The sequence below is a fragment of the Mastigoproctus giganteus genome, chromosome 13, assembly GCF_048544385.1.
Source record: "Mastigoproctus giganteus isolate SK-2022 chromosome 13, ASM4854438v1, whole genome shotgun sequence".
Lineage (NCBI taxonomy): Eukaryota > Metazoa > Arthropoda > Arachnida > Uropygi > Thelyphonidae > Mastigoproctus > Mastigoproctus giganteus.
Window position 1 is genome coordinate 168,195,868 of NC_143587.1, and position 23,872 is coordinate 168,219,739.

At 41.9% G+C, this 23,872-nt stretch overlaps 1 protein-coding gene across 1 annotated transcript in view; it reads left to right on the forward strand.

The window, feature by feature from the left end:
* The first annotated feature begins 4,910 nt into the window (after window positions 1-4,910).
* LOC150076591 (uncharacterized) overlaps window positions 4,911-23,872 on the forward strand; it is a 34,138-nt gene continuing 15,176 nt past the window's right edge. Inside the window, exons 1-2 of the mRNA XM_090387649.1 lie at window positions 4,911-5,005; window positions 21,690-21,758. Of these exons, the coding sequence (XP_090243775.1) occupies window positions 21,704-21,758 (55 nt within the window). The 5' untranslated portion in view covers window positions 4,911-5,005; window positions 21,690-21,703. The remainder of the gene's footprint in view (window positions 5,006-21,689; window positions 21,759-23,872) is intronic.

Consider the following 23,872-nt stretch of genomic DNA (forward strand, 5'->3'; position numbering starts at 1 on the left):
AAGAAAAAGAAAAGAGAATCATGGGAGAGGCTGGTACAAGGGTCAGGAAACAGCAACCCCTGGGGGGTGGTATAGAAAATTATTACTCACAAACTCCCCAGGGGAAAGTCGTGACAGCCACCAAAACAGCACAAGGAAACCTAACCATAACATGGAGAAGTCGCTTTGGAACATTCTAGACAACATTCTTCAGGAGTTACCAACTACACTAACATATGAGCAGCAGGCTATCTGCCAAGCAAATAATTGCTATAATAATGACCAAATTGAAATCCCCTTCACTTTAGAAGAAATTCAGGATGCAGCAAGCCGTAAGAAAAATAAGTAATGCCCTGGACTGGACCTAATCAAACCGGAGATGGTGAAAGAAGCAACGGAACATATACCGGAATTACTACTAAAATTATTCAATTACTGCATGGAAGCATATAAATTTCCACTACAGTGGAAAAAGGCAAGTTTAAAACTAACCCTAAAAAACCCAACAAGGCCACCAGAGATACCTAGTTCCTACAGACCCATAGCTCTGCTACCAACCCTTAGTAAAATGTACTAAAGGCTGCTACATACCAGAACAAGTCATTATAATGAAATAAATCCTAACATGACAAAGCAATACGGAATTACTCCTGGCAAATCACTATCGAAGCAATTCAGAACCTCCTTTCTAGAGCCACCTACTGTCTGTTGTCAAAGGAAATACTTCCACGTCATCGCAGTGGATTTCGCCGGGGGCTTTTGACACCCTCTTGTGGCAGAGTGTCTTGACAAGACTCAGAGCTGCCAACCTTCCACTGATTCTTTACAATTGCATGGAGGATAACCTGGCTGATAGAGCAGCGCAAGTTACCACACCATATAAATGCCTCAGTCGCCCAGTCCGCAGGAGCTGCTCCTAGGATTCTTTCGTGGGGCCGCTGCTATGGAACTTTGTCTTAGATAACTTCCTCGCCATAAATCTGGGTGGTGTGGAGGCCGATGCAGATGACTGACAGTAGACAGGAGGCTGACAATTCATATTTTCTTTCCTACTTCTTATTGTAAAAGTATTCAAATGTAATTATAAGGACTGTTGTTAACCACGTGACATGTGGTTCGTTTTCGAAGTCTCTATAATATAATATAGAAACACGTCCGATTTATTTATAATGTATCTGTTAAATAACGCCTGTGTTCTTTAACAGACCTGTGGCAAATCTGTTTTTATTGTTATCTTTTTCAAAGAGAACACCCAGCAAAAAGCCTCTGGCTTATATGTTCTCCCTCCCTACTTGCTGTTATCTCCCAAAAATTGTAACACAAAATAGGGATAAATAAATTATCAAATTACCTAGAATATGTTAAACAAAAGATAAGAAGATACGCTGCCCTTGTCGCTAGGGTCACTCGCAGGGACTGGGGACCCAGACGTACTACCCTGTCCCTCTACAAAACTCTTCATCTCTGCCACGTATGGCTCCCCTTGTCTGGTACATGCGGGCGGGTCTAGAAGTGAATAAAAGAACTCTTTATTATATACAGAAAGCACATTGCTGTATACAATTCCCTTCACGGATACAAACCAGGGGTTTACATAAAAGAAATCACACAACATAATAAACACACACAAAAAAAAAGCATTATGACTCCTGAAAGGTTTGAGCACTGGGATGATGGATTCAAGGCAGTGATGAATAGGTCTCCTGGAGCAGGTTGTAATGTCCTCTGACATGGTCCTGGGAAGGAAGTCAACCGAATACTTTCTGCCCATATTCCTTGTCGACTGCGAATCTGTAGAGGTCGCCATCCAAGGACCGTATGTCTTGCAGCATTTGTACGGGTAGGAACCGATCAGTTAGCTTTAACCGGTTTGGAATGGCCTGTATGATTGGATTAGCCCTAAGGCTTGGGACCGGGATCCTCCATCCGCAGTTAGCCCAGAAATCTGGTACTGAAATAATGCAGACCATCTTTGCCATTTTGATGGCAAAGACGAGTCTTCTCTCGTGAATGATGGCAGGAAGACATCTGATGTTTAGAGCTGCCGCCATCTGGGTGGTCCTTGGTGTAGAGGGAAGCCGAAATTTCCATATGGCCCACTTCAGTAGCCAGAATTCCCCCTCTAAAATCCGTCTAAGATGGGTCATAGCAGTTGAAGTCCAGACTTCGGCGCCATGGAGTATGACCGGATAAACACATGTATTAATATATCTGCACCCAACAGCCTGGTCATGGACGTGCATTAGTTGTTGTTTAATCATCCACCGGAGTCGACAGAACTTCATTTGGAAGTGATCTATGTGCGGTATAAAGGAGAGCCTTTGATCAAAAATAACACCCAGATCTGTATGTTGTTGGACGGCAGAAATCGCGCATCCTCTTAAAATGGGTTGCACTATTGTTGGGCTCCGTTTGAGAGAGAAAGTCAACTGTTTTGACTTCTCAGGATTGATTTGAAGTACGAAACCGGAGAGAAAGGCCTCAAGATTCCTGGTTTCTGAAGGATTCAGGTATTGATATATTCAACAGTGTCTCCAGGGCTGACGGGAGTAAACAGTTTTATGTAATCGGCAAAGGTGAGGATATCAGTTCGGCCTGTCACAAATGGCACGAGAACAGCTGAGAACAAGATTCCGGACAGGACCTCGCCTTGTGGGACCCCATTTGTAATAGTCCTGGTATAGCGCAAATCGCCATCGCGAACAATAATGGCCCTGTTCTCCAGCATTGTCTGAATAAACCAGAGCACGTTTCCACCAATGAGGTAATTCTCACGTAGTAGCCTTGCCAACGCATGAACGGATACGGAATCAAATGCTGCCTGGACGTCGATATACGTAACGGTGATTTCCGAACGGTGCTCAAATGCCTCGCGGGTCTTGGTAGCGGTGGTGACTAGATTTGTAGCAGTGGATCTTGACCGGGTAGCATAGCGGATCTGCGGTAGCAGATCGTCGAAACCATTCAGAGGACCATCCACCTTACCATGACGAGAGCAACTAGAATGACTAGCACGGCTACCCTCCAGGTGGACCTCGAGGCTACCCGCTGCTGTCTACTCTACCATCTTTCTAGAAACACATTGGCTACAATGTATGACATCACTAATGACCACAACTGTGAGAAGAGAAGAATCACCGACCACCTCGTCCAGATTTGGCAGAGGAGATGGAGTGACACAGAAAAGGCACAGTGACTAGAAGATTCCTCCCCACTGTCACTAAGCTTTACCCTAAGAAGGCAGCGTGGTTTCACCCCGATCGGAATAACACCTTCCTCCTACAGGACACGGCCCGTTTAAAGCTAAGCTTCACCAACTTGGCATCATAGATAACGCGGATTATCCCTGTGGCAATCCTGAGTCCTGGAGACACTTAATGTTTGACTGCGATCTGTATGACAACCTATGACTACGTCTAATAACGGCAATCCAATATATACCAGACAACCAAGAACCCAGACTGTTAGGCACTCAGTCAATATGCCCATGATCAATTTTCAAGAAAGAAAAGAATGATAGCAATACATCAAAGGCAACCCTACTAGGACTGCAGGAGGTCAAACAAGTACGTGATACACAAATAAAACTTACCATAATGTACGAAGCTATCCCGCAGCACCCACTCTGTGATACCCAGTTTGAACACCAATCCAAAATTCCCATTCCCGAAAGTAAACAGAAGAAAACTCCAATTCACTGCACGATAAAAGCTCGATAATAAAAATTATCGAACCCCAGACCCCTGGTTTGCCAGGACCAGACATTTTCGTTGAGACAGTAGTGGCATCACCATTTGGACTACAGCAGAGATAGAATAGGTGATGACACCACTGTTACGGATAACCAGCACTAAAAAAAAAAAAAAAAAAAAAAAAAAGATTGTGACGACGCGCACCTAACCTCACAAAAATGGACAACCTAGACAAGTGGCAAACCTGCGATACCACAGAAAGACAAGACTTTAGGGTGATTTAGATGGCGTGTTGGCGACACGAAACAGCACGCCCTTGTGTGGACCTGTTTTTTCCTATTTTCCGGGGAAGGGGGAAGGAGCGAATTTGCTCTTCCCCCCCTCCTCGCATTTTCACTCGCGGGGCATGCGCATGCCCCACTGAAAATGGGGTCACCTTCCTATCCGACCCCCTCTTCTTCCTATTTCACCCACCAGTCTGCACCCTCCCCTCCTAACACATTCTCTTGTACAGCGACTGCCCCACATGTCAAAATTTAAATCACATCAAATTTTGCCCGACCTTTTAGGCTCTCTAGAAATAGTACTTTCAGCGTAAAACCCCACGCAGCTTTTTCTAAATGCAATTTTACCTAAACCAACCGCGATCGCTGCAACCTTTATTTTAGGCCCAAGTCACCGAAATCCCAGGAAAGTAAGTGGCGAGACTTGCACGGGTATAATTAGTCTCTTGGTACACCTGGAAATCGTCGCCATCGCTAGGTATGGTAACGACGGGTCCTAAACAGGGGCCCAGCTGCCAACAGGCCGGATGAAAACTGGTCACAACAAACTACATACCACATGACCCATACTGTATTTTTAAACCTCTGGCATAGACGGGGGTACTGTCATTCGATATACATACGTGGATATGGGAGAAATCCCCGGAGCCGTCTGACCCTCAATATACCTATAACAGTTTGGGGGGGGGGGAGAGACCGGTGCCGTTTCAGAACAGTTCCCATTGAAATTATGGTTATTAATGGAAATATATTCATTAAGAATTTACAGTATTAATACTAATACTTAATACTTTGCATGCTTGTTTGAGTCACGGCACGTTCCTTGATTGTGTACGTGTATTATTATAAGCATAAAATAGGCGACACAGCTGAATCACAAATGAATGTTGCAGCACCAAAATGATTTCAAGTAACTGCATTACATTTCGAAACATGCAACAGAATTTTAATACAGGTTTTACCCGGCTGTACGCAATACAGTAATATTAGTCATAGTGACCTACGCATCTAGAGAAATTGAGCTGCAGATCAGATCTTTGTGGAAGTGTAGTAAGTCTGTATTTTCACAATTCTTTTAAAAATTTAGCTTTTGTTTAAACTTTTTGGGGAGAAGGCCGATACGTGAAGATAATTTTAATGTATGAGATTTATTATTCTCATTCGTACTTAAGTGAAATGAATTTTATGATTTTGACACAAAAAATTAAAAAGGTAGCGTGTAGCAGAAACTCAATTCTAAAAGGTACGTGGTCCTCTACTGGTCCTCTCACATGAAGACTGATAATCTCACCATTCCTATTAAATCTTCATAAATGTAATTTTTGGCTAGATTGCAAAGGACCATATGTCAGTAAACTTCATGAAAGTAAATTGTTTCAGAAACAGTTCGTGCAGTTACAACAAATACAAGGTGTCTGGAACTACAAAGATGCACCGTGTGTGTTTCAGTGGATAGCCATTCAAGCCCGCATCAACTGCTAAATACTTTTAACAATTGTACTCACTATCAATGTGATTAATTGTAAACTCTTTTGACGTAGTGGTCGCGCGGGTATAAGGTATGTTAGTGTCTAACGGCTCCTGGGATTTCTCCCATCTCCGCAGGTGTACATTGTATCGGGGCCAGAGATTTGAAGTGTGTGGGGGTCATGTGCTGTATATTGTGTTGTGCCCTTTGTTCCTCCGGTCTATTAGCCGCCGAGCCCCTAGTGGGACCCGACGTTACCACACCATGCCACGGGGAGGCTGACCGGGTGTACCACTGTAGCTAGAGCACTCTGGCGGGTCCTGCCACCTACTTTCCTGGGATTTCAGTGGCTAGGACCAGATTTGAGAATGAGATGATCGCTGTTTCTTGAGCAACGGTTGTAATTTTAACAGAGCGTAGGGTTGTTCGCTGATAACTTGTTCTAGGGCCAAATAGGTCGGGCAGTAATTTTGATGTTTTTAGATTTAGACCTGTGGGGAATGCGTGTATTTTGTATATAAACTAAAAAAAAAAAAAAAAAAAAAAAAACGTTGTGCAAGAGAAAAGTAAGGGAGGAAGGCAGAAGACTGGAGGGTAGGAAACAGAAGAAAGGGACCAATAGGGAAGATGGCCCCTGATGACAGTGTGGCATGCCCAGTGCCACACCAGAGAGAGGAGTGGGGTGGACGAAAACCACCACCCCACAAAAAAAAAAAAAAAAAAAAAAAAAAAAATCATTCTGTAAGAGAAAAATAGGGGGGGAGTAAAAGAACGGATGGCAGGAAACAGAAGAAAGAAGCCGAAAAGAAAAAAAAAAAAAATGAGAGAGAGATATACTCCGCAAGTTCAGGGTAGGTACAGCTAGCACGGCCAGTCAGTTGGAGCCGACAACTTGCTGTAAATCCAGCAATGTGACTGCTGCTATGGTGGATGGGTCATGTTCAGTAAGGTCTAGTTCAGGTGCCGTCATTGGGACTCCATTTGGTGAGTCTATGTCGCATCCAGACTGAAGGCTGGTCCAGTAGTCCATCAGAACGAACAGTGGGGGTGGTCAAAACCGGGAGTCCAAGATTGATGGTCAAGTCCAGGGATCGATGCTAGGCCTCTTCTTGATGAGATGTGTCACATCTGGTCGAGAGAAGTTTGTCCAGAAATCAATGATGAGGAATTTGTCAAGGTATGTGCGGACCCTGTCTTTTATTGCACTGCTGGTCAAGTCTTGTGCAAGTTGGTCCAAGGCGTTAGCATCCATGGCTCAATGATGCGTAGCAACAATTGGCAGTCATGGTTGTTATGACCTATTGATTCGGATACTAAGGTAGTGGTAGCGCCTGGTAAATTTCTGCCTGGTAAATAAGTCCATTGCAAATTGAGTCAGAGCTCGGAAAGTTTCTTCATTCTGTAGGGTGAGGTGTTCTTGATTTTGGTAGTTGAAGCGTAGTTTTGTTATTAGGATCCTCCTGAAGTCCTCGTTGATTTCACAGCTGTGGGCAAGGTGCTCCCACGTCTGATCCTCTCCACAGTGGCAGCGGGGTGAGTCTGAAATTCTGAAGTCATGTAGTTTTTTCTGGAAGGAGCCATGTCCAGTGAGGAGGTAGGTAGCATAGAGTCCTGGTGAAAACCAGACAGGTGTGAGGGGGTAGGAGGCCCTGACATCAGGGAGGAATCTTTTGGTGACAGCGCCTTTAGTTGATGTCTGCCATCTTTCTTGCCAGGTGTCCGTTAGATGTTCATTAAGTCTCTTCTTTTCAGCGTTTCTATTATTTGCTGGGTCAGTGGTGAAACCTGCACAAGTAACTGCTCTTCCTTTGGCTATTTGGTAGAGCAACCCATGACGAACAATCTCCAGGTCCAGTGGAAGAGATCCAGTGAGGACCTGGAGCGCATGGGTGCTGACAGTGCGACAGGCACGCGAGGACAGAAGGAGAAGAGAGCGCTGGATAGTTCCTAGGCGCGATCTGTTTACTACGGTATTGGCCTTCTTGTACCAGACTCCAGAAGCATAGGTGATAACCGGGATGAAAACTGCCTTATAGAAGAGTGACAGCGTTCTCTTCTTTAAGCCCCAGTCCTTCCGGGCAACTCTTGAGACTTGGGCAGAATACTTCCTGATCTTAATCCTGAGTTGGTCTAGATGAGGAGTGAATGAAAGGTTTTTGTCTAAGATCAAACCTAGATATTTAAGCTCTGTTTTTAGTTTTACTGTAACACCATTGACCTTGATTTGGGGTGGTCTTCTCAAATCAAGGGTGCCTTTTAGTAGGATCGAATTGGTTTTCTCTGGGGAGATCTTTAGGTTGTTATGCTCTGCCCAAGCTTGAAGGGTGGAGATGGCCTGGTTGGCAGTTGCTTCTAGTTGGGTTCTGTTATTGGCAGAAAAGAGCATGACCAGGTCATCTGCATAGGCCTGGGTTTGTACATTGTTGAGTTTGGTGTTCAGGAAATCATCCAGCACCAGATTCCAGAGGAGAGGCCCCAGGACAGATCCCTGAGGGCATCCCCTGAAGACTGGTCTAGAGACACTGCAGTGGGGAGCAGACACGACAACTCGCCGGTCCTGGAGATAGGTCTTGATGCATCTATATAAGTTTTCTGGAACATGCGCTCTTCGGAGCCTGCCCAGGACGCTGGGCCACCAGAGGGAATCGAAGGCACCAGCAAAGTCAAAGGAGATTAGTAGAAAGTATTTGGAGTAGCATTTGGTAGCAGCTTCAATGATTGTTTCCAGTGCATCAATCGTGGAGCGTCCTTTCTGGAAACCGTACTGCTTAGGTGAGGAGAGACCAGCGTCATTGTAGTGGGCTTCTATTCTATAGGAGATCATCCGTTCGAGAAGTTTGCTGAAGACTGGCAGCAGTGCAATGGGCCGGTAAGATTGTGGCAGATCATGTGGTTTGGTTGCATTCTTCAATATAAGTCTAAGGATTGCAGTCCTCCATTGTGTGGGGAAGAATACTTGGTGGAGACAGTGGTTTAACAGGTTGAGTATTGTAGTGGGAATAAGTTCAATGGCCTTCTGGACGATTTCTGGATCGAGCATGTCTCTGCCCGGAGCCTTCTTGTTTCTGATTCTAGATGCAGCTAAGTTGAGCTCGGTTGTGGTGAAGGGTTCTTCAATTGCAGTTGTGTGATATGTTTCATTTTCCGTGCAGAGCTGTAGCTGTTTCGGTGTGTGTGGGTCAGCAGGCTGCTGGAATGTAGCGTCTAGAATATTATTGATAGTATCTTGCCACGATCTGGTGTTCAGTCCGTTCGGTAATTTTGTGGTTGATACGACCTCGCCTCTGGGGAGCTTGTTAGTGGTCACTTTGTACACAATCCTCGGGGATCGGCGCTCCCTTCAGTGCTTACCAGGGCTTCCCATGAGCGCCTTTTGCGCTGTTTTATTGTTGTGGTATACTGGTTCCTGGTCACTCGATATTGCTGCAGTAAAGCCTCTGTTTCTTCTGGAGGCCATGTTCTTCTTGCACGTTGATAGCGTTTTCGTCGGTAAATGACTTCGCGTCTAAGAGTCTGGAGTTCAGGTGACCACCAGGGGACAGCACCAGGTGTGAATCTCTTCTTTTTGATAGCCTTGTTTGCAGCATTACTGACGCGCTGTGTAATTGCGCATTGATGCTGGGCTGGGCTGAGGCCGCTAGGATTGAAGCGGCTGGCTGCACTGGTCAATTCCTCCTTAAAAAGGTTCCAGTCAGCCTTATTCAGGGCATATCGTCTTTGTTGAGTTCAGTTGGTTGGTTGGTTGAGTGACTAGTGAACGGTGTAGTTGAAAGGTTAGTACCCTGTGGTCAGAGGTGGTCCAGTCCTCACGGACTGTCCAGGAAGCAAGGTGCTGAGCAATGGAGCTTGAGGCTAAGGTGATATCTATTGTAGCTTCCCGCAGGGTACTGGAGAAAGTTGGCAGGCAGTTAGGTTTGTTTAGAATGACCAGGTTGCTGTTAGACAAGTAGTCCTCAAGACGTTGGCCATTTCTATTTCCTCTGTGATTTTGAGTTCGGCTGTGCCAGGCTGGGGACCTGCAGTTAACATCAGCCCCTATAATGAGTTTTGCATTTGGCATTTGTAGCTGGATGGTCTGTAGATATCGGGTGGCAGGAAGAATATCTTCCCCCGGTCGACAGTATATCGAAACTAAGTAGAATTGCCCCAGTGGTGAAATTACATGGGCGCACACAGCCCAGCTAGTACACAGATCAATGATTTTGGTGACAGTCAGTTCGGGATCGCGGCCCAGGGTGTGTCACCATCAACCTGGACCACTTTAAATCTCAAGGGGTAGCCTTTTACCTCCTTGTTATGAGTGTATGGCTCCTGAAGCAGCAGCACATCTAAGTTCTCTTCATCTGCCTTTTTGACCAGTTGTGCAGCAACAGCCTTGGCCCTCTGAGCGTTATGTTGTGCTATTTTCACGGTGTGGGTATTTAGGTTTGGTTTATTACTCCCCATATTCTATTCTTGATTGTTGAGCACTTCTGGCTTTGAGATAAACTGGGCAACTGCTGTCACGGAGCGAATGGTTGGCTGGCACCTTTAGGGCCTTGCAATTGGCACATGTGGGAGGTTGAGACTTTTTAGGACATGTAGCGTATTCATGCCCCATTTCGGCACAGTGGCCACAGGTGGGAAGATTTTGCCTGCACGTGTGCGTGGTGTGGCCGAAACGGCAGCACCTGAAACATTTGGGGACGGCTACATGCTCCCTAAAGCGGTAGCTGCCCCAGTTGATGTAAATTCTTGTTTGTTGGGAGAGGATCTTCCAGGCCTTGGGTGATAGCTCAAAGACCCAGTTAATGGTGTGCCCAGCTCTGGGTTTTGTTTGGAATTTAGGGATTTATGTGAGAAGTTGGTTCTTCATCTGGGAGTTCCTGTTTCAAGTTTCTGTGGAAAATTTCGCTTTGCAATTCCTCTGGAAGGAGATCCTTGTCCACATCTAGTACCAGTATGAAAGGGCCCTTTTGTCTAGGGGGCTCGGCCAGGAGTCCCAGAGATGGTAATTTAGGATTCTTAACAATCAGTTCAGCATCCTCTTTTGTGGCTGTTTCTATAATTACTCCTGTATTTCGCGTTTTGCTAATTGACTTGATTTTAGTGTTCTTTAAGTCATCTGTCAAGGAATCCATGATGGTCTTCTTGACCTCCTCACTGGACATACGACCTTCATTGGTAAGGGGTTTAAGTACCACAAAGTTAGGTCTGGATGATAGCGTTTTCTTCAGTATAGTCCGTAGGTTGGCACCCGAATTGTTTGTCTGGTAGCTCAGTTCCTGAGATTCGGGAATAAAGTCCGGTGGTGACTTCCTCAGCGCATGGGCATATGTGGAGTCGCGCTGTCGCATTTGTTTTACTCCACAGTCAGTGTAGGCTTCCAATTTTGCAGTTGCCTTTTCGCTTTCCAGGTGAGTCTGGATAAGCAGCGATTCTAGCTTGTTCCATAGGGTGACGATTTCTGCCCTAAGAAGTGTTGTAACTCTGTTAGTTGGCTCTTTGAGCACGTTCTCCACTGCTACTTTGAGTTGTAGCGATTGTTGGATAACTGTCCCCTCAGGCATTCTGGGGTCAAGGGGGAGGTCAGGTTGTCTCATATCTGTGTACTCGGTTTGGGAGAGGGGGGGGGTTCCATGGTCCCTCTGTTTTGAGATTTTGACCTGGTTTTTCAATCAAATTTGGTACCGATTGATTTTTTGCTCTTAATGGGGGGTTCAGTTTGAGATCCCTCATGTTCTTCGTGTTGCTCTGCTATTTTAGGGTTGTCGGTCACTGGCAGGGTTGTGTTTACAGCCGATTTCCTCGATTTACCCTCCATTTTGAGCAGATACGAATTGGCGAGTTCACTGCGGATGAGCGAGTGGCGAGAGAGTCTCACAGAAGGAGCTCAGAAAATGAGTGCAGATGATACCCACTGCAAGTTAGTAGGTGAATCAACTTAAGAAGTGCTACACAAGAACAGTTACCACCAATAGGATTTACGTGCTGTTGTCACGTGCTATTTGCCCTGGGATGACATCAATATGGTCATTATAATGGTATTAAGTTACACCAGTGCTTGCAATATTATTTATGTCAAGTGGCACAATTCTAATTTCTGCCGAAATCGTGGGGCCAAAATCAGCCGTTTACAACCAGTATCAGCGCCCTAATTTAAATAGCCGACTGGGCTAGGTGAGTAAAGTGCCTGCCTGGCAACCCAAAGGTCGCGGCTCAAATCCCTCCTCGGGCCTGGATCAGAGTACAGTACTGCAAAAACCTTGGGAGGTGTATTATAGCCACAGAAGCCGATGCGCCAACAACTAACTAGGGTTAAACGAGGCAGTCAGCGATTCCTGAGTTAGGCCTAACAATATTACAAAGGTAATAAACTAATATCAACAGTTTACAAAATCTATTAAAATTTATAGCCAGTTAGGGAAAAACTTACTGACAATTTCTGGACAACAACTGAATTAAATAAAGCACAATGAATACATTAGGATATTAAATGAAGTGCAGCATACTAAAACATCAACCGTACTAACAACGACACTAGCGACACTCCCGTGGTCGCGCGGGTGTATAAAGAGCATTTATCTTGATCTTGTTAAAGCAAATTAAAAGGTAAAGGCCAAAAATATGTCGATGGCAATTGCAGTATGCACGCACATCGATTAATATTAGTAGCAGCAAATAATACAAGCTTATACGGCATCAGCCAAAAAAAAAGATCTACGTCCTCTGTCCATTCCCCTCAAAGAATTTACACACTGGCTAATGACAAAATTTTGCACATCTATCCTATCTAACCATTCTCCATCAGGTTAATTTTAATCTCCTCCACCACACGTCTATTGTATCAGCAACAATAAAGATGGCATCGGCATTTCACTTACTCGATACACTGAAACTTTTGAACACCTCAATTAGATCTCGCTGCTGCCCAGTTTCCAGATGCTGCAAATGCTGAAATGAAATTTCTTGATAAGAGTACCCACTTTGGTATCACTAATATCGCCGTTCTTCCGTTCCAACGTATACATTTAATCAAGCTAAACCAAATGGCCACCTGAGCCGTAGCTCATCTGCCACTTACAATCATAACTGTTTTATTTGTTAACATCCTTGGTCAATCAATTTAACAAAACAACAACAATTACAAAAGTCTAACTTGACTAATGACAAAATCAAAAAATAGCACTCGCGGCGGAGTCGGCATCTCCGTCCCCACCACGACTTTCCGTCCCCACCACGAGGAGGTAGGTTGCGCTATCTAGTGAAACACAGTCTGATATCCGTCAGACTAAATAATAATAACAATTGATCTTTCATAAATTCATAATAACAATTGATCATAACAATTAATCATACAATACTCACACCGGCCAGTCCCTGCAAACCCCAACACAGACGCTACTGTGACCGACGACCCCCAGTCACCACCGGGAGAAGTCTTCCTACAACCGCTGAGAAAGGGGTACCCCGCCATGATACCACTAATCCTGTTCATTTCTTCTCTTTAAAGTGTCAACCGCCTTTAAATATTCAGGACAAGTTCGATCGTTAGCACCATGTGCAGAGGGCACCTTCCTCCTCCAGCAATTTACACATTTTGGAGCATCCGCTCTTTGTGTACAGGACTTAAAGGTATGACCACTCCCGGCACAGTGACTGCAGAACTCGCCCGCATCACAGTACCGGGCCACATGGCCATACGGGCGCCTCCGTAGCCAGGTGGGAAGGAGCAGCAGTGCGTAACACACGCTTCTTGATTAGACCGGGGTTCGAGCCCGTCACCACCAAATACGGAGGATGCGGAAAGGTCATTCAGGGAATAACCACCGCATATCCCGGAGCAATATGGCCTTAGTTGCTAATGCTCCTAAAAACCAAATAACAAACAAACAAACAAACATGGCCATACGCCATACATTTATAACATTGTGTCGGAGTCCACAACTCCCGAACACGGTGTGAGCTCCAATTCAGAAACGCTCTTGAATATTTTAAAAGGTATCTCCTTACACGTGGGGAAACCTCCACCACTACATTGTACCCAGGAGAATTCCTTGCCTTGTTTTTAGCGAGTATTTTTATCTCGGAAAGAACTTGGTCTTTATTGACAAATCCGTCAACCAAATTCCTTTCCCACAATTCAGTTTTTAGGGACTCTCGATCTACATCTGAATCAACATCAAAAATTACTAATCTTGGTAATCGACGAAGGGGCCTTTCAACCTCCATTCCAAGCTTTTGTACCTCCGTACACTCTTCAATTTTCTTGGCGTCGACTTCAGAAGCAGTTTCGATCATCACCCTTTTATTCCTTATAGGTCGAACTGATACTATCTTGACGTCAGTTAAGACAGGGGCAACTCGTCCCATCAACTCACTCTTAACTTGGTCACTAGTACTATGTTTGTCCGCCTTTGCCTTCACTATAATCATTTTATTCTTGGACTTTACCTCACTGGAACTGACAGTCTCTGCATATGATCTTTGAACAGCCACTTCTTGTTCTTTCTGTTCCGTTAAAGTGTTCAACTTGGTCTCTAGGAACACATTTCGAACTGCCAAAGACTGCACCAACTCGGCCATCTTGTCCCAGTACCCCATTATGATATCCAGATCATATATACTTGGCTTTTTCAAAGCTGATACAAAAAGTCGTAATTTACTTCTGAAATGAACCAAATTCTCCAAGGTGGTAGGTTCTAACATACACCGTGCAAATTCCGAGGAACTCTCCTGTGAATCTAAAGGTGTCTTCTGTCTTGAACTCTTCCCATCTGGAACTCTTTTCTTTTCAGATAGTCTACTCGAGACCTCTCCTGTAACTTCTTCAACTGACGACTCCGAGCTTTCTTCCGAAGATTCTTCCGATTCTTCCACTGGAGGGGCCGGAATCTTTTTCCTAGTTCTTGGCATTATTCTCTAGTACTTCCTTAACCAATCACAAAATTTTGATTGCACGAAATTACAAAAAGAATCAGTCCTAAACAAGCTTTATCTGCCAGCTGAGGGATCAATCACCTCAGCTGCCCAGCCCAGACCACTTGGAGGAAGAGCCTCTTCAAACAATTTGTTGTTCAGGGATCCAAACAAACAAACAGCCGCACTATCACAAGACCAACAAGTCGCAAAGATAAAGTTTTGACCAACTAATCAACAAATCATTTGGCACCTGGGCCAACGTATAGAAATCCTTCCTAAAAATGTGGCCCCCAGACCCGTATGCAGTACTCAAGATAGTGCCTTCTACAACACGACAATGACATCCCTATAGCCAAGCCTCTCGCGCTTATCGCTCAACAAAAGTAAAGGGTTCCTGGGAAAATGCTGCGTAATAGTAAACAGACAGGATCTACGAGAACCTCCAAACAGAAGCCTCATTCACCCAGCAGAGAGAAAGAAATGTTCCGACGCAAGAATGCAATCCATCAGAAGAGATGGTTATGCTGACCCCTCACCCCACCGCTGATGCACAACACAGTGACTCGGGAAACAATGAAGAAAGTAACATTTTAGAAAATAGACAAAACTAGAAGGATAATAAATTATGGCCATGAACAAACAAATGACTGTCTAAACTTTACAGTATCAAAGTTGTGATGTTTCACGTTATTTGGTCTCGGCTTTTTCTGGGAAAGACGGTCTAAATTTGTTCATAATTGGTTTGTAAATTATGCTGTATTGGCTTTATTTTATGTATTATTCAATATTTTAGGTACTTATTCTTTTCACAAAATTCTTTCTTAATTTAGTTCATCCGTTGTTCTTTTTGATATTTCTTAATTATCCATTCTGCTCACATTAATTTGCTTCTCTAACTTAATTCAGTTTAAGTATATAATCTAAGATTATTTATATATATAAATGGGTAGTCAGGGTAACTCTTTAAAGGAAAAGTTTAGAGTTGCACAGAGAAGAGGTATACAGTAAATGAAATAGTAATCATATATATAAATACACACACATGGAAATTAATGGGTCTGATAACAGTGCAAAGATGAAAGTATATATATATTATTTGAAGTCAAAGTAACAGTTTAAAAAATAACAATAAAAAACAAAAATAAATAAACAAGTTATGACAAATGCACCAAAACGCGCAAAGCAGCAGAAAAGGATTCGAAACTTTATAAGCATGTAAGTGTAAATAAATCTGAAAAAAATTTGTATATTATTTTGTGGGCTTTGCAATACTTCGTGAGTAATAACTATACATGATTTCCTAAGGAATTTTTTTCATTAGAATGATTACTTTGTTTCTTTACTCACTAGGTTTCTACTTTTTTAAGTATCATGTATTCGTTTCTTTCATGTATTCGTTTGATATGCTTTAACAATCCTTTATGAAATTACTGATAAATCACTTCTTGTTGAGACTTTACTGATATTCCTTTTTGTTTTCACACACGCATAATATACGAAAGTAAATTTCTTTATTTGGATCTTGGCTCTTCCAAGTGTTAAAGCTGCTTTAAGGTATCAAAGAAGGTTTTGATATCATTCAATTCCACCTTTGAATACCCACCTTCGGATTTTTCTGCACTTGATTTATACTATTTTCATTTACTATTTTGCATATTCATTGCTACTGAAATTTTATGCAGTACTTCGGTTTTTTATGCAGTATTTTTGGATTTTTTAACTCCATGAATCTGACTATTTATATTAGAAAATATTTTCTACAGTCTCCTTAGGATTTGATGCCTAATTATCCCACTATTGGGTTTACAGTCATAATTATATGCATCCTCGGATTTGTTTCCTATTCTTTCATTACTGGGTTGAAACTAGATTTCCTCATCAAAAACCTCCCATGGATTATTATTATACCCTTTTACAGGTGGATGCACATTTGAAACTACCTTTGGATTTATGCTTATCTATCAACGATAGATTTACTTATTTATTTTTACAGAAATGACTACTGATATTACTTCAGTTTTGTTTCACTACTTTTAGACTACAGGTCTTAAGTCTTAAGTGTTAATCTGGTCTCTCCATCTCAGTATTTTATGTTGCTTTTTATGCTTACATATATAATTACTCATTTCCTGGATATTATAAAAAAAAATGTGTAAGCTATACCCCTCTAATTGGTATAATTTCGATTTATATACTAGGATTATAAAACATCCTTTTTGCTAAGTATATAGTAGCCACATCACTTGATCTATTAATTTTATTATGGATATGTTCAATACTTTTTATTTGTCCTTTTATTCAAAACATTTCTTCGTTATAGATATAATCTCTCTTTTCTAACACTATTATGTATCTCTGAGCTTTTACTAATTCAAAATTCGACTATAGAGGTCACTATTTTCATATTTATTTCCACTTCTTCACAACTCTCTATCAAATCCGTCATGCTGCTATAAATTGCTTTATTCGGTAGCTAAGTCACTTTCCTTTAGATACATCCAGCCTCTCTATGAAATATGTGCGTTTTCCCACCATCTTCCTTTCGCTACGTACTGCTTGAAAACTCCAGGTATAGTTCCTTTCTTATTATACTGTACTTTCGGTTTCTCCTTTCGCCTGTTTTTTTTTTTTTTTTTTCTCTGCAGTACAAGAATTTGGTATTCATCTCCTATTTATACTAACTCTTACAAAGCCAGAGCCCTTACTAAAAGGTTGGGCTTTACAACCGCAGAAAGGTTTAACAACTTTTTCTATACTTTTTACTTTTCCGCTTTTTTATTCTACCTTTCTTCCCATTGGTAGAGACAGTAGTTCAATAGGGTGATACTAATGTTCCAACTATCCTCATTCTATTGCTATGTTCGTCTTTATTTAATTACGCCTTTATCCCTGCCCCATTCTCAATTTAATACTTCTTCCTATACCATGTGCTTATTACTATTTATTTTAAATTCCAACCATAAATTATTTTAATTCTTCTTATCTTCACAAAATTCCGACACTGAAATATATTTTTACTCGAATTTACTCAAAATTCTAAATATATTTCAAAATACGTCTTTCCTACTCTGAAAACACTTAATTATATGTATATTTTTTAGCCTTATCCTTATTTTTACCGTACATACTGTAAAAGAATGTGCTAATTTTTTTTTTTTTTGGCTTTATTTCACATTTCTTCTACTGTTATGGACAAGTATAGAAACGCAGTTCCTGATACATGGTTAGGTGTAGTCCCCTGATGAATAATCTAACCATGTATCATTATTTACTTCTGCTGACATTAGACTTTGCATTTTTGCCTTCTTTATACCTATAACTAAATTTACCCACCCATATGTGATGACAACGCAATCACTTTTTATTTTATTTTACTTTATTTTGTTTAATCATTTGTATTAATAATTTTATTTTACACTTCCTTCACCTCCAAATTGGCTTTGCAAATTCAGCCCATAATTTTCTTAATTCATCATAACTTTTAGGATGTTAACATTCTTTCGCCTTTTTCATATCTACCTTACTTCGTTTTTCACTGTCCTTGCCCTTCTAGTCCTTGGAACTTTGTAATTTTAACCTCCATCTATACTAACTTTTTTCAGATTTATTTACATCAGCCAAAAAAAAAAAAAAACACACACACCCCCTTCTCACTTCACCAATCCACTCGCTCCAAACGTTTGCCTAGTTCTGCCTTGAATCTGTTTAAGCTATCAACTTCCACAACAAAGGATGGAAGTCTGTTCCACCAACCAACTACCAGCTGGCTAAAGGCAAACTGCCTTTCCTCAATTTGAATTTATGCCCTATCAGGCGATTATTCTGAGCAAGAGGAAGACTGCCGTCAGCTCGCATCATTACTGAAGCCGTTTCGGAAAAAGTCTCCTTCACATGACCGACCGATTTGCTTACCAGCCACTCGAGCGGCTTCTTGAAGAATCTTGTATACTACTCCATTCACAGTTCTCACGTCTTCGAAACATCTCAGAAGTTTCGCTTCGCGTAACAATAATTTCGAATGAAACCTTTCGACATCTCGCAGTCAGACACGGTCTCGAGGTTCGACATCCCACGGTTCAACAGAGCGACTTTACATATATTTTTAAGCCGATGCCATTCATTTCTTGTTTTATCCCATGTAAAATGTGGAGGTATGACAGAGTAAGTCAAATCTTCTACACCCCTCTCGTAATTATACTAACATAACGCACTGATCGAAATGTAATCAGGAAATCACCTATCTAATTATTTACCTGTGCATTTGTAGCGACGTTTTGCCCCACCCACTTGACACGTAACCCGCATCCCTCTTCTCCCATTGGTTCGAATAAATATCACCAGGAGGAAAACTTTAATGTATAGAGATAATAATAATTAAAAGTATAAGATACGGTTATAGCGGGCTCAGAAACATCAACATAGAGGACTGGAAAAACGATTATGAAGGTCTGACGAATCCTGGTTTCTGTTGTTTCAAAGTGAAACAACACTATCGTTTAAAACTTTCAGAGTGAAACAACACTATGACACCATCAAGATGACCTCACCTTGCCGGTGTCAAAAATGGAAGCTGCTGGCGGTGGCGGCAATGTAATAGAGCGGGAAGTGTTTTCTCGACGTACACTGGGCCCTGGATATGAGTGTAGAGGATATTTGAACATCATTTCCGACTGGGCGCATTCCTTCATGAATGCAGTATTTCAATAAAAGAATGGATTCTTCCAAAAGGATAATGCAATATGTCACAAGGCCACAATTACACCGAACTGGTTCCAGGAACATGAGAACGAATTCAGCCTATTGCGATGGCCTTACCAGTCACAGATCTCAATCCGATTTAGCATTAGCCAGGGCACATGATGCAAGAAAGCAAGCGTATATAGCATCAGCCAAAACACACACAAACTTCTCATTTCATCCGCTCCAGATATTTGTCTAGTTCTGCCTTGAATCTGTTTAAACTATCAACTTCTACAACGACAGATGGAATTTTGTTCCAGCAATCAACCACCCGCTGGCTAAAGGCAAACTTCCGCACATCTATCCTACAACTGTCTTTCCTCACCTATGGAGAAGTGGGGAAAGAGTACTTCGGAGTAAAAATCCGCAACCATCCAATTTGCGACAATTGTGAGAAGCAACTCGGACCATCGTCCGTGTGACACGCTTTCGACACCTCGAGTATACGCAACGAGAGTTTGGCATTGGCTAAAAGTGGCCCTTCCCCCGCTCGCTGTTAGTTACGTGCACCAAAAAATTCACCACTCAGTATATTGCTGCTCTGCCATGCGTAAAATCTTCGTGTGTAGCCAAGTGGTTACGATCACTGTTCTTCAACACCGTGTGGAAAAGAAGTGGTTTCAAATTCCGTCTAGTTCGAATTTCTGCCTAGACGGAATTGTGGCTGAAATTTCCTCTTTTTTCACACCGTGGCCGAGCGAGGAATCTGCGCCGGAAGGGAATGCATCCGAGTTTCCTGGCGGAAATTGGGATTTTTTATTCCAGCCAATAACCACACAATACACAGTTTACGGATCTTATACGCGGACTTTTTTTGCTTCTCCGCTGTTCACTCACTGTTTGTTGTCATCGATATCCTTTAGTTTCCAAGACGCTCCAACGTGATAGTAGTAATTTTGCTATCTTCACCTTAGTCCCGTCTCCTTGGATATTAAACGCACCATAATCTTCATGATCGGTACCCCTCTTACGGAATCTCCTGTGAGCATTGTCACCAACATTTAGCATTGGAAAATGATGCAGGAAAGCAAGCTTATAAAGCATCAGCAAAAAAAAAAAAACACGACACCTCCCATTTCACCTATTCGTTCCCTCCAATAATTTGTCTAGTTCTTCTTTGCATGTAGTTAAGTTATCAACTTCCATAACAACAGATGGAAGTTCGGTCCAAAAATCAACCATCCGCTGGCTAAAGACAAACCACACATCTCTTCTGAAATCATCCTTCCTTAATTTCAATTTGAGCCCTCTCATGTGTCTCGGCAAGATTAAGAATATCAGCATTGAACTTGCAAAACCATTAAAAAGTCTTATATACATGAAACAGATCACCTTGCAGGTGCCTGGTCTCCAGACGCTGCAATTTGCAGTTCTCAAACCCTTCTTGGTAAGAGCACCCAATCTGTTCCCCTCACAACTCATAGCCCTTCTACGTACCCGTTCCAGCATCTCCACATCCTTCCCAAAATGAGGCCTCCAGATCTAATACAGTACTGAAGATGTGGCCTGACCATTGCCTTATAAATGGGATCGCCTCCTTATTTATGCTAGCAAAATTCCTGCATATCATTGAAAAATCCCACGAGCTGTCCTGGCAGCCTGTCTGCACTGATCAGAAACTTCGTATCTTACTGCACAATTAATTACCTCAGGTCTTATTCATTTTCCACACAGTTGGTGCATTACTCTGAGATTACTGCTACCTATATGCAGTACTTTGTATTTATCAACGTTAAACTTCAATTGCTATTTCTCAGCTCATCTGCCTAACTTTTCTACATCTTGTTGCAGTAGCATACTGTCATTAAAAAACCTGCCAACCTTTGTATTCGTCAATATCGTTGAATAATAAAAAAAAAACACAATGGGCCCAGCACTGAACCCTGGGAGACTCCATTAATAATATTAGTCCACTAACAGCAATGTCCATTTTTTTATCACTGTCTTCTCCCCATCAACCATTCCTTTATCCACAACAGCAACTTGCCCTTAACGCCACACTCCTCCAATTTGTACATCAGTCTTTTTGGAGCAACAGATCAAATTTTTTCCTGAAATCCAAGTACTGTATATGCTATCAAAATTATTTTTTTGCATCCAGTTCCTTTGTGACCACATCGATGTATTCAATCAAATTGGTCAAAGAAGAATTCCCCTTAACAAACCCATGCTGTATCTGAAGTGTAATTGCGGCCTTGTCTAGATAGGAGGCGGCACATTTCCCAGAAGGAAACAGGTCACTTATGACAAATATCAAAAATCTCATCAGCTAACGAGAGTGTTATAACCGGAAACTTCTACACTTGTATCGTTGTTGGATGTAACTGTACCCAACACGTGTGGAATTCCAAGATCTTCACTGCTTTAATTTATAAAATCCGACGGAGAGTTTTACAAATGAATTGAGGAAAAAAAAGGATTTTTTTTATGTAGCTACACGCCTGGGACAACAGAAAGTTTGTATGATATCAGGTTTAAAGTTTTACTTCTTTATAGTCATATTTTTCAATAATAATACATGAAAACTTAGGCATTTATTGGTTTGTTTAGCATATTTATAACTCCTGGCATTGCTGCTGGGAAGAGCATACTGTATATTAATTTTGTGTACAATAAATATATTAGGTAAGCATTTGAAAATGCGAGTGATCGCTGCTCTTTGGATCGTCATCATGAATAGAGTCGTTAAAGGTGGTAAGTAGTTTTGACTGTTGATTTTATGATTTTTTTCTATTGATGAGAATATTATAACTGTTGTATATTTGTATGAAAGCAAGCGACCGATCGCTTTTTGCTATACTTCATTTCAAGAGTCTTTCAGCCAATGAAACTCTGCATACGGCTACAGAACTTTGCTTACAAAAACTTATGAGCTTAATACCAACTGCAGTTGCACTGTATTGCTTGGCATAAATATTAGAAAAGGAATCTTACAGAGGATAACCGAAGCCTGTCTGAATAATTCGTGGAGAGGACGAAGCAAAGGCAGCCTTTGCAGAGATATATGATACAAGAAAGCAAGTTATATATCATCAGCACAAAAAAAGTCTTCCCATTTCATCCATCCATCCATCCACTCCAAAAGTTTGTCTAGTTCAGCCTTGAATTTATTTAAGCTGTCCATTTCCAAAACAACACATCAAAGTTTGTTCCAACAGTCACCTACCCACTGGCTAAAGGCAAATTTCCGCACATTTATTCTACAACTGTCTTCCCTCAATTTGAATTTATGCCCCTCAGGTAAGGAATCTGAGCAAGAATCCCATTAGAATTGAGCTTTATTAAACCGTTCAAAGCCTTGTACACCTCAAGTAGATCACCTCGCAGATGCCTAGTCTTCAGGCGCTGCAATTTGCAGAACTTAAGCCTTTCTTAGTAACAGTAACCCTTTGTTCCACTCACCAATCTTGTTGTCCTTCTCTGTACTCGTTCCAGCAGCTCAACATCCTTCCTAAAATGAGGCCTCCAGACCTGTATGCAGTACTGAAGGTGTGGCCTGACCATTGCCTTATACGAGGGGTCAATCATCTCCTCATACCTGCTAGCAACATTCCTATATATCATTGACAAGACCACATGAGCAACGCTTGCAGCCTTTTTGCACTAGTCAGAAAACTTCATATCTAACTGCACAATTATCCCCAGGTCATTTTCGTTTTCCATTACCCTAAGTGTATTACCGCACAGTTGGTATGTTACTCTGGGATTACTGCTACTCATATGCAACACCTTGCATTAGTTAGTGTTAAATTCAGTTGCCACATCTCAGCCCATCTGCTCACCTTTTCCAGATCCTCTTGCAGTAGTGTACTATCATTACTATCATTAACAACCCTACCAACCTTCGTACCGCCTGCAGACTTAGATATTAAGCCTGACATACCTTCATCAATATCACTGAAAAATTCAGAAAAAAAAAGATGGGGCCAACACGAACCCCTGGAGGGCAACACTAATAATATTAGTCCACGAAGAGTAGTATCCATTGATTACCACTCTGTTTTCTCCCACTCAACCATCCCTTTATCCATAGCAGCAACTTGCCCTTAATGCCATACTGCTTCAACTTGTACAGTACTCTTCCATGTGCAACGATATCAAAAGCGTTCCTAAAATACAAATATATGATATCAAAATTATTTTTTGTATCCAGTTCCTTTTTGAGCACATCATAGTATCCAACCAAATTGGTCAGACAATACTTTCCCTTAACAAATTCATACTGTGTATGAACTATAACTACAATCTTGTTTAGATGATTCTCCAGTACTTCTTAAACCAGTGACTCCAATATTTTTCTCGGAACAGAAGTTAAACTAGCAGGTCTGTAATTACTCATGTCACCTTTTGACTCCCCTCTTTGTGAATCGGGGATACATTTGCACATCTCCAGTCCGTGTGGACCTCCCCTGAGTCCATCTTCTCTCTTCTTCCAGTCGCATAGCTCCCTGAGGAGCTGTTGTGGCCACCAACAAATTTCTCCAACTGCATCGATCATGTGCTCTACGAGCGGCATCGCAAAGTGTCCTGCCCAGAAGTTCACTAATCCCATCCTTCCACCTTAGTTGCAAGTCTTCCTATGCACCTCTTCCCCTCGATATTTTCTTCCAACAGAAAAGTTTTTCCTTCTTACTATAAGTACAAAAAAACTTAAGTTTTTTTTTTTTTTTTTTGTTGATTCGAAGAATTTTAGGCCCGTCATTTTATACCCTCTCATTTGTTCTCCGATGCAAATGCCTCAATTTTTTTTTCCCTATCAACTGTTTTCAGATTCCATCCTTCACATCCAAAAGTGGCAACTGGAAAAA